Here is an 11,782-nt window from a genome sequence, read left to right on the forward strand (position 1 = left end):
CACATAGTTTCAGTTATAGTTTAACTTGTCGACTACATTTAATTCAGGAACCTCCACGAGCCCAGGTGAGTTCCGATCTCTTGTGTGTTCTCTGCCAGGATGAAAATTATCTAATCTGTCAAAATATTCACACCAGTCGATCAATGGGGACAGTTATACTACTCAACTCAAATACTGATTAGAATGTCCAGATTGTGAATGTGTCCACTTGTCTGGAGAAGATGTCATACAATGATACATATTTCATTTTGAAAAAAGCCCAAAGCATTTCCAACTTGTTTCATGTTACAGTCAAATATTGGAATCAGACTTGTAATTGTGACATTCCGAGTTTAGGAAGAATCTTATATGAATAATGTTTGGGATAATGACTTCTGTATTATTTCAGACAGAGTACCAGGGTCGCTTCTCGTCCTGTTATCAATAAATGAAATGAATGATTCAAAAAGGGGCAAGTACCCTGAAACATTGTTACCCCCAAAATCTTAATTGTTTTCTGTGAAGTTCTACTCACTGATGTTGTTCAGACGTCTAAATGCCATAGCTCATTATCCAATGCAGTGATCCCAGTACATCTACATTTATTTTTGACACAAGAATCATGTAAGAGAAATTTATGTATCATATTATGTGAAACTGGTATGGTTGTTTGTTTCTCACAATTTGACAAAAAGTAACATGATCATCAACATACCTGTTTTAAACTCGTTAGGTCAGGTAGATATTGAAAGTGATACAACTGTGTTTAGAGGTTCATGTGCTTTTGGTTGCCATAGTGATAAAAGCACACTGATGGAAATGTGTCCTTAAAAGATCAAATTACGGCTTCATCATATAAGAAACAATCAGATACTATTTTTTCAAGTTTTGCAATAACTGCATTACTGCTGGATAAAACTGCTTTGTATTGTGGAAAGGTGTTGAGACAAAATATATAGAATGCCATCGAGGGGGGCGGGGGTGGGGGTGTGGTGGTGGAGCGGAGTGTATTGTTTTGACAGATTAGAAAATTTCACATAAGGTGCCTCATTCTGAAGGTGTAATGCATGATTCACATGGTGTTCTTGTCTGAAGAGTTCTGCAAATCGGTTCAGACGATTGTTGTGCTGAAGCATGGCATTAATGAATGTTGTTCGCAGTTTTCTTTCAAGCAACAATGTTGTTTTACACTGCACTTTTGATGTTTCTTATGAATATTAAAAATATTGTGTAAGTAGGAAGTATTATTTTCTGTGAAACTGCATTTTTTGTATCAACTAGAGATGATATAAATTTGTGAAAGTATTAAGTCATTTTTATCCTTATGATTCAAGAAACTGTTTCTAGTTAGGATTTGTTTGCATATTGTTTAACTGTAAGTCTGATTGCCACACTGAATTGCACAAGTTAAGTGTGCACAAAGGCACGGAATAATTGCTTGAATCTCTCACTTTGTATCTGATAGGAAAACTATCAATCAGTTTTGAAAAACATCACATTCTCAAACCATCAAAGATGAGCATGTTGAGAACCAAACATTTGAAGTGATGAAAGGGAAGTAACCCTATTCATGCACAAGGTGTCATTAGAGTTATTTCCCTTTAAGTCTTACTGCAGTCTGACATGAGTGAGCCCTTATAGATTTCTGAACATTGTACTTTTTCTCTGGACTGTTGTTATAATCTCTCATACTTGTGACTATTAATAACCTGTCTGAAATATGTTAAATAATTAATACCATCCAGACAAGAAATTGGTAATTAAGTCGATAATGGAGAGATACAGGTTTTCCCAATTGATTATCATCCCTGCACCCAGTTTTCATCCCACCAAAGCACCATTTAAATTTTACTGCAAACTCATTTCCCACTAAAGGTTGTTACACAAATGTGGTGTGTGCACAAATTTGAGATAGCAGACAAAATATGCTTTAAACATTTTCAAACATCCACTGAAGACTACCGGGTATTTTTTGTTTGTTTGTGTCTCTGACTTTATACATGTAGTTAGCAATACTCTTGTAGATAAGTTGAATCAAGATGAATTTTAGCCATATCAAATACTTCCTCCACGGGTCATATCTTTAATATAAAGCATTGGTATGCAGTACGATTACAACATAAGGTCTATATGAAACTCTCATTATAACATGCCCTGCTGTGTTAATGCTTTGTGTCAATCAAGGGTCCTGATGGAGGTGTTCACCAGTCTGTTGTCAGAAAATTCAGAGCATTGAAGCCCGTCTTTTTTTGGTGTGTCATAGATCTAGGTCTTATATTTCTTCTACAAGAATTTAGTGCGATTGTTTTTTGACATCTTACATTATTCTTTTACAAACAATGAATTTGTTTCATCGTTCATGGTAGTTTTACAATAGCTTTTTATCTGTTAGATGCCAAATGGTTTCCGGCCAAGACTGTCTTAATCATGACATGGTACTTATTCAGTTGCATTGAACAATTGCAAATATAAAATGACTAAAAAGACTAAGGACAAATTCTATGAATAGAAACATTTCTTGATCTCAAAATGATTTTTTGCTTAAATATAAAAAATCTGACATATATTTTCCCCACTTCTCTAGTGTGTTCTTCTATACCTTTTTTAACTTATGTTCCAAACACTGATATTTTTAATGAATGTTGATTTTTTAAGGTTGTATTAGACAGCTTTTACTTGTTGTCAATATTTTTCTGCTCCAAATGACAAATAAGGAGTGGTATGAATAATGAAATATGAATTTCTTGTTTGTTTTGCTGTGTGATGTTTGGAAATTGAAATATTTCTAACACTGGTTTGTGATTCGTTGTTATAGATACTGCTTCTACTGCTAGGATGGTGACTTGCTTTATCATGGGTTATATCCAGGCTAGCTTTGACCTTACTAATATGCATATTGTAGCCATAGCAACCACATGTCTGCTTCTATAAGTCTCTGACAAATGCTGTCCTGAAAAAAGGTCTTGGAAGAAGATGGAGATTACAAACTTGAACTGTTTTTTTATGAGAAGAACATAAATCCTTTAGTTTCCTTTCTCAAACATGAACTTTTTTTCAGCAATGTTTGATCAGGTCAAAGGCTATAATTTTGGGTTTACAATTCTATGAATATGCAACCTCTTAGCAGTCATGGGGTAGCGTAGTGGTTAAAGCATTTGCTCCTCACGTGAAAGACCTGGGTTCGATTCCACACATGGGTGTAATGTGTGAAGCCCACTTCTGGTGTCCCCTGTCGTGATATTACTGGAATATTGCTAAAATATGGCGTAAGACCATGCTCACTCACTTACTGACTCTAAGCCGTATCAAATTTTGGCTGTCATCGCACAGCAAAATCTTCTAACTGTCAACAGAAGTCCTGTTGCTGTCAACTTTCCATGATATAAATAGTAATAGTCCGCTTATATGGCGCTTATATCCAGGCACATTGCCTGCTCACTGTGCTACTTACATTACTATCCATGGTCATGGAACACTATCATACTGTCCATGATATAAATAGTCATAGTCCGCTTATATGGCGGTCATATCCAGGCACATTGCCTGCTCACTGTGCTACGTACATTACTATCCACGGTCATGGAACACTATCATACTGTCCATGATATAAATAGTCATAGTCCGCTTATATGGCGGTCATATCCAGGCACATTGCCTGCTCACTGTGCTACGTACATTACTATCCACGGTCATGGAACACTATCATACTTTCCATGATATAAATAGTCATCATCCGCTTATATGGCGCTCATATCCAGGCACATTGCCTGCTCACGGCGCTACGTACATTACTATCCACGGTCATGGAACACTATCATACTTTCCAATACTCTTTCAACTCCCTGGGGATCATACAGTCATGCTGTTAAGCGCAATGAACTAATCACTCACATTGCCAGAACATCCTCGCGGGTACCCATTTTACAGCTGGGTGAACTAAGACAAGGTGGATGTAAGTATCTTGTCCAAGGATACTACGCAAATGTGCCCACCTCGGGACCCGAACCTAGGTGCCTCCACTGGGGATCGAACCCGGGCCTTCAGCGTGATAGGCAGATGCCTTACAACTGCACTATTGCGCTCCGCAATAATAATCAGATTAAAGGAAGTTGCAACAGTATTTAGATTTTTGGCTAATGTAAGTACTGAATTTATTGAATCCATACATATTTTGTAGCATTTTCTCTGAAGATAGGCAAGATATTTGTTCATGATAATCATTAAATTTAATGTGGATGTCTGCTTGTATGGATTTTTGTTTACAGCACAATTGAATCAGCTGTGTATCTGGGTGCTTCAACAACATATGTTCAGTTGATCTAGTCCAGACCTGATAATGATGTACCTGATAATCATCTACAAAAAGTCAAATTACTGAAGACATCAGTGCTACAACAAACCAGAGATTGCATGTTGTGTGAATGAATTGTAGTGAGTGAGTACTAGTGCTTCTATCGGTATTCCAGTTATATCATGGCATATATCATGAGAACTCGACATGGGAGTGAGTGAGTGAGTTATGTTCAGTGCTGCTATCAGTATTCCAGTTATATCATGGCATGATAAGAACCCGAGAGTGAGTGAGTGAATTTAATTTTACGGCACTCAGCAATATTCCATCTGTATGGCGGCAGTCTGTAAATAATCGAGTCTGGACCAGAATATCCAGTGATCAACAGCATGAGCATCAATATGCGCAATTGGGATACAATAACATCTGTCAACCAAGACAGCGAGCCTGACCACCGGATCCTGATTCATGCAATACAAATAATCCCTTTTTTTTGAACTGGACATTTGGGTGATATTTTGAGATTTTAATTGTACCAGACGATATCGTTACAAAATATTTTCTTTTTCAGTTGTACAGGGTACTAATACCATTGTGGAAATATATGCTGTGTGGGTTTCATGAATGATGAATTCAAGTTGATGGCTTGATCTGATGAAGGAATGGTTTGGATGTTTCAGGGCACTATGAAGGAGCTTAACCTCGGCCGACCTCTCTACATTGGAGGTTACAAGGGGGAGTCTTCTCTACCTGCTGGAGCAGAGATCACAGCCAACTTCTCTGGTGCAATACAGAGGGTAAGTGATGGAGAGGTTGTAACAGGGAGGTAAATGTTTGTGAAAACCCGAGTCCGATTCCCCACGTGGGTACAATATGTGAAGCCCATTTCTGGTGTCCCCTGCCGCGATATTGCTGGAATATTGCTAAAAGCGGTGTAAAACCATACACACTCACTCACACACTCTAACAGGGGAAAGATGGTAATTGTCTAGAAGTGTTTAGATGCCAAACGTACACGTTCAAATTCCACATGGGTACTTCAACAGTGAAGACCAGTTTGGGTGAATCTTTTGATGTGATATGGTTGGAATATCCCTAAAAGTGTAAACCAACTGGGCAGACTTTACTTCATGAGCCTGTAAATCATCCAATCTGGGCCAGGTAACTGAAAGCAACAGTCAAAATCAGCCAGGTAGACAAATGTTGGACACTGGATACTTTTTCAATTCAGGGTGTGTCAAGTCAGCTCGCAAGAGTTATTGCCCTTGATATGTGTTTGTTAACCTTCAGATTACGATCAACGGCAAGACCATTGACAGCCTGATGGAATCTGCAGAGGAGATGAGGAACATCGAGGAGTATGCTGGTGCCCCATGCAACATGAACCCTTGTATGAACGGTGGGGTGTGTATCCCCAAGCTGAACGATGCTGACTGCAGGTGCCCCCCTCGAGTTCATGGGGGAGAGGTGTGAAAAGAGTAAGTGTTGATCAATAGTGGTTATTTAAAAACAAATTTTTCACATTGATGTACTTCATGAATAGCTATCCTTGAAGGTCCGGGTTAGAATGAACCATCAGTAACCCATGCTTGTCGTAAGAGGCGACTAACGGGATCAGGTGGTCAGGCTTGCTGGCTTGGTTGACACATGTCATTGGTTCCCAATTGCGCAGATCAATGCTCATGCTGTTGATCACTGGATTGTCTGGTCCAGACTCGATTATTTACAGACCGCCACCCTATTGCTGGAATATTGCTGAGTGCTGCATAAAACTAAACTCACTCACTCATGAATAGGGGTTGCCTAGGGTTACCCTAATGGTTAAAAGATCCACTCATCAAGCTGCAGACCCGAGTTTGATTCCCCACATGTATAGAGTGTGTAAAGACTATTTCTGGTGTCCCCTGATGTGATATTGCTGGAATATTGCTGAAAGCAGAGTAAAACCATATTCACTCACTCACTCTCTAATTCATGAATCAAAAGGAGGCTGGGCAGTTTTTGGGGAGAGTGAAGTGAGATTTAATCAATGTTTATGAGAGTGGAGTGTGATAATCATAAAAAATATATGTATATCGTCTGTTTTCAAAATGGCCAAGCTTTAACCTCAGAACTATTTGTTCAATAAACATGCTAGGTGTTCTGAAAAATGATGTGATGAGGGTCTAAAAAGAATTATGTAGCCCTTCCTTTTTTATGTTTTGGTTTAATTGTCAGTGTCTGATAGGGATAAACATATAATTCTTCTGTAATAAATGTTGTGTTTTATGGAGATGAACCTGTTGTGCTGTCACGAATGCTGTGTTTTATAGGGGCTGAACATGTTGACAAGGATCAACCCGTCAAGTTTGATGGAAATACATACCTGCAGTATCAAAATGAGAAAACACAAAAGTAAGTGTGTTTCGAAGAATTAGATACTTAGTTAGAACTTAGAGAATATCATATGGTAGGACACTTGTCTTTGAGTCTCCACTCTTTGTTTTACCATGCCAGATGACTTGATTGTACAGCTGTGTACAAGTATTATAACCAAATGCATATCTCATTATCCCTATCAAAAGTTGTGAAATATGTTTTGGTGGGCCCATAGTGCAGAATGTTCTATCCAACCTGTCAGAGTTCATTGTCCCAGTCAATTTAGAGTTTGTAACAGAATAGAAACTGAGGGTATTGGCATATCTCCTGTCATGTTTTGGACTAGATTTCTAAGGTGTACGATTGACTGAAGCAGCTGCTTGTGGCATCAAGTTCCAGGCGAAACATTGTCACTTTGGTTATTGCTGTAGGGACGGCGGGGTAGCCTGGTGGTTGAAGCGTTCGCTCGTCACGCCAGAATCCGGATGGGCAGACACTGGAACACTTTGTTACCCAGAATCCTGATGGGCAGACACTGGGACACTTTGTTACCCAAAATCCTGATTGGCAGACACTGGAACACTTTGTCACCCAGAATCCTGATGGGCAGACACTGGAACACTTTGTCACCCAGAATCCTGATTGGTAGACACTGAGACACTTTGTTACCCAGAATCCTGATGGGCAGACACTGGGACACTTTGTTACCCAGAATCCTGATGGGCAGACAGTGGGACACTTTGTTACCCAGAATCCTGATGGGCAGACACTGGACACTTTGTTACCCAGAATCCTGATGGGTAGACACTAATGCACTTTGCTGCCCAGAATCCTGATGGGTAGACACTAATGCACTTTGTTGCCCAGAATCCTGATGGGTAGACACTAATGCACTTTGTTGCCCAGAATCCTGATGGGTAGACACTAATGCACTTTGTTGCCCAGAATCCTGATGGGCAGACACTGTGTTACCCAGAATCCTGATAGGCAGACACTGGGACATTTTCTGATTCAGAATGTTCACATCCTAGAACAATCCGAACTGACGCTGTATTATAACATAAAATCTTGCTGATGTGAATTGCCATTGTAATTACTGTCTTGTTTCAGATCTCAAGCACAGAGAAACAACAATATCAAAATAAAGTTCCGGACAAAGGAGCGGAACGGTTTGGTTGCCTTCCAGAACAAGGGGACTAGTGTGATGGGAGACTATCTCGCTGTGGCCATTGTTAATGAACATGTCGAGTTCAGTTTTAACCTTGGAAAACAGAGCGAGAAAAATCTGTTCAAGATCCGATCTACAGTGCCTGTTAGTGATGGCAAGTGGCACATGATTACGGCCATAAGGTAATGCATTGTTCATTGATGAATCAAGCCAAGGACCTTTTTGAGTATCTTTGGATTATACTTAACATTATTTATTTCAGATAACATGGAAAGAAATTTTTAAAATATACACAATATTTAACTAAACATTAACATAGGTGCAGTTTCATTCTTCTCAAGATTTATAAAATATTTTGCTCTATTTTTGCATGATGACCTGTTGAATTGGCTTACAGAGAGCTGTCTGAAGGCCGTTTACAGGTAGACAGTGAGACGATGTTGTCATCCATGTCTGGGACTGGGGCTTCACAACTGGACACTGATGGCAATCTGTGGATAGGTATGTCTTTATAAAAGTCAGTGGATAAGTAGGTTTTCATCACTGTTTAAGGGAAAATAGATCTTCATCACACCTGAGGACAGGTAGGTCTTCATTAAACCTGTGGATAGTTAAGCCTTCATCACACCTGTGGATAGGAAGGTTAATATCATACCAGTGGATAGGTAGGTCTTCATCACAGTCTGTGGATAGTTCAGTCTTCATCATACCTGTGGATTGGTAGGTCATCACAGCTGTGGACAAGTTGGTGTTCATCACACCTGTGGACAGGTAGGTCTTCATCACAGTCTGTGGATAGTTCAGTCTTCATCATACCTGTGGATTGGTAGGTCATCACAGCTGTGGACAAGTTGGTCTTCATCACACCTGTGGACAGGTAGGTCTTCATCACAGTCTGTGGATAGTTCAGTCTTCATCATACCTGTGGATTGGTAGGTCTTCATCATACCTGTGGATTGGTAGGTCTTCATCACACCTGTGGACAGGTAGGTCTTCATCATAGTCTGTGGATAGTTCAGTCTTCATCATACCTGTGGATTGGTAGGTCTTCATCACACCTGTGGACAGGTAGGTCTTCATCACAGTCTGTGGATAGTTAAGGCTTCATCACACCTGTGGACAGGTAGGTCTTCATCACAGTCTGTGCATAGTTAAGGCTTCATCATACCTGTGGACAGGTACATCATTGTTGGTCTTCATCACAGTCAGTGGATAGGTAGTTCTTCATCACCATGGGGATTGGTCAGTCCTGATCTCAGTCTTGATCAAATTATTTATGTACCAGGATTACAATATTTAACTTCATATGCTTTATATTTTTTCTGGAGATCATCTAAACGTTGAACAGTTCTTTTTTAAATCACCAAACCAAACTGACACTCCCTTGCTTTGTTTCAGGAGGAAAGCCCGACCTGCCATGGGGACTTCCTCCAGAGTACTATTCTGGATTCACTGGCTGCATCGATGAGGTTATGATTAATAGAGTTGACCTTCACCTTGTGGAGGACCGTGAGACCCACAGCAGTACCATTGCTTTTTGCTCATAACTACACGACATGGTAGTCACAATGTCATAATAGGACAGCCTCACTTCTGCCCTTTCCCACCGTTGAATATTTTGTGATCCCCATCCTTCAAAGTTCACGACCTTTGATGTGAAAACTCTAGTACAGTAAGGGCAGTTGTCTGTGGTAGCAGAGGAAGGGAGAGAACTCTGCATCAAGATTTGTCATGCGGTGACCTGCAGCATATCACAACCCCCAAAATATGTGACCTTAACCTTCAGTTTGACCTGACCTCTGGGTCACGACCTTGACCTTTATGTGGTGTCATACACTGAGAATTATTCATTTGTGATTGTGAACACTTTCCTACCACAAACATTGATGCACAACCCTGTGAGCTATGTTCAATAGATGTACAGGACAAATTATTGTGCCTTTCCTTCGGATTACCACGAGCGGAACACTTCAAACAATGTCCATGGAACTTGGAAAAATTTGACATATGATTTTCAAGTGACCTCTGATGGAGATTGGGGACATTCAGAGTTGATCAGGAATCCATTAAACTACCAAAAAATGAGAATACTTTAATCATATATTAATTAGACATTGTGAATCCGATGAATTTTTTGTGAGAATGTTTACAAAGAGTACATGATAAAATTATAAATACATTTAACAGTTCCTTGTATCAAAGTATAAACCCAGTATAAAAATATATAACATAAGTAAACATGAGCTTTTACTTGTCACAATACTACTTAATACTTCAACATACTATTCAAGATTTATTATGATACTCATGACAAAAAGTAGCTGACCCAAAATTTCACAATAACATAAGTTGTTGAGAAAATATCATATTTGGCGAAGAAAAATTAGCCATGGTTCCTTTCACGAAAATGGATGGGATAATTTGGAAGCCCAATCAGGAGTGTATTGAAGTGATGGAGTATGGATTTGGGAAAGAATGCTAATTTTGGCATGACTGAGTTTGGATTAGTATATGATTGGTATAAATGTGTGATAATCATGGTCAGACAAACGCTTGGCGGTTCAGCATTGGTCATAAGATCTGAAGATCAAGGAGTTTGAAGACTAGATTGGATGATATTCTTGTGTGCCCCCCAGCAATCTATGAATTTGCATTTTATTTGTAAATACTGTGTTGTGTTGTATTGCAATCATCATCAGTGAAAAAGACTGCATACCTAACTACTGATGATATGAAGGCCAAGAAAAGACATGTAAATGTGAACCAGGTTTAGGAAAGTAGTTTTAGAGGTAATTATCAGTGGCGTATACTGAAACATTCCAAAATAAACATTTTACAAACTGTAAATATGTTAATTTTAGTTCTTTTCTTGGCCTGTATTCACTAACATGTTTGGTTATAATATCGTGAAATATGTCCCATTGTTGTAGCTTTTTCTGACAAATAGGAACTGAGCGTCCATATAGCGTACTGATGATGGCAGAAGCATTATGTAAGTTGGTGCTTCGTCTTCACGCGGTTTCCATCAGATAATTTTTGTAATTAGTACCTGCACCAGCGACAGGAAATTTATCATCTATCAAGAATAAAGAGTGTTTTAGAATGAGATGTTTGACACGTTTCGAGTTGTTTTAGTTTTCTATTAGTCAAGAAACTTGTTTGGCACACTCGCGATCTTGATTCGTGGATTTGGCGCGAGAACAGTTGATGCATTGTTCATACTGTACAACCAGCTTAAAATGTGATATACTGCATATCTTACACTTGTAAATTACATTGTATGTTGCCTAGATTTACCTATGGTGTTGTGAAACCCCATATCACTTTTAATGATAAATCATATCATGTTATGGTCTGTACATCTTGACTGAATGTTCAGATTGTGTACCTTCAGGACATTTAAAATTTGTCATATGAATACCAAAAATTGTTAACATCTGTTTTTGAAACAAGGGTATTATTTGACATCAGTGAAAAGATCAGAATTTACTTTGATGAAATTGTGAACATAAGTTTGTTATATTCATCTAATTCATACCTATATATATTTTTGTATTTATAAAGCGTTGCTGTAGTGTTTACAGTGTTGTAGCAATGCTTCTAGATCTTGCGATAGTTTTCATAGCTTCAGTTTTCACAGGTGATGCTAGTGATATTAATGTAGCAGGGCATGGAGTCATCCCACAGACGACATCCTTACCTTGTCATCTAGCTGATGGGGTTAACGTTTTTGGTCATGCGGACAAAACATTGAAGTTGGAGCAGGTCTGAGATTGGAATCCCATCTTGGGACTCAACAATGTTATGGCTGCTTACTGGCATGCATTGAGTCAACAAGCATTACCGGTACATGAACACAGGATAATTTCTCACTTTATGCATAATGTTTACAGATAACTAAAGCTAATGCTTAAGCTTGCTTCACTGATGCTGGAACTAATCTAAAAGGCAGACAACATATTGGCAGGCACAGATAGTTTTTAATG

At 38.9% G+C, this 11,782-nt stretch overlaps 1 protein-coding gene across 1 annotated transcript in view; it reads left to right on the plus strand.

Annotated features, from left to right (window-relative positions):
* Positions 1–10,904, plus strand: part of LOC124287315 (agrin-like) — a 126,047-nt gene extending 115,143 nt beyond the window's left edge. The window contains 8 exon segments of the mRNA XM_046723814.1: positions 48–65; positions 4,951–5,067; positions 5,561–5,713; positions 5,715–5,748; positions 6,583–6,664; positions 7,739–7,978; positions 8,194–8,297; positions 9,195–10,904. Of these exon segments, the coding sequence (XP_046579770.1) occupies positions 48–65; positions 4,951–5,067; positions 5,561–5,713; positions 5,715–5,748; positions 6,583–6,664; positions 7,739–7,978; positions 8,194–8,297; positions 9,195–9,343 (897 nt within the window). The 3' untranslated portion in view covers positions 9,344–10,904.
* The last annotated feature ends 878 nt before the right edge of the window (positions 10,905–11,782 follow it).

Source organism: Haliotis rubra, unplaced genomic scaffold (assembly GCF_003918875.1).
Source record: "Haliotis rubra isolate DU_JTF1 unplaced genomic scaffold, ASM391887v1 Scf4, whole genome shotgun sequence".
In the NCBI taxonomy this organism is placed as follows: domain Eukaryota; kingdom Metazoa; phylum Mollusca; class Gastropoda; order Lepetellida; family Haliotidae; genus Haliotis; species Haliotis rubra.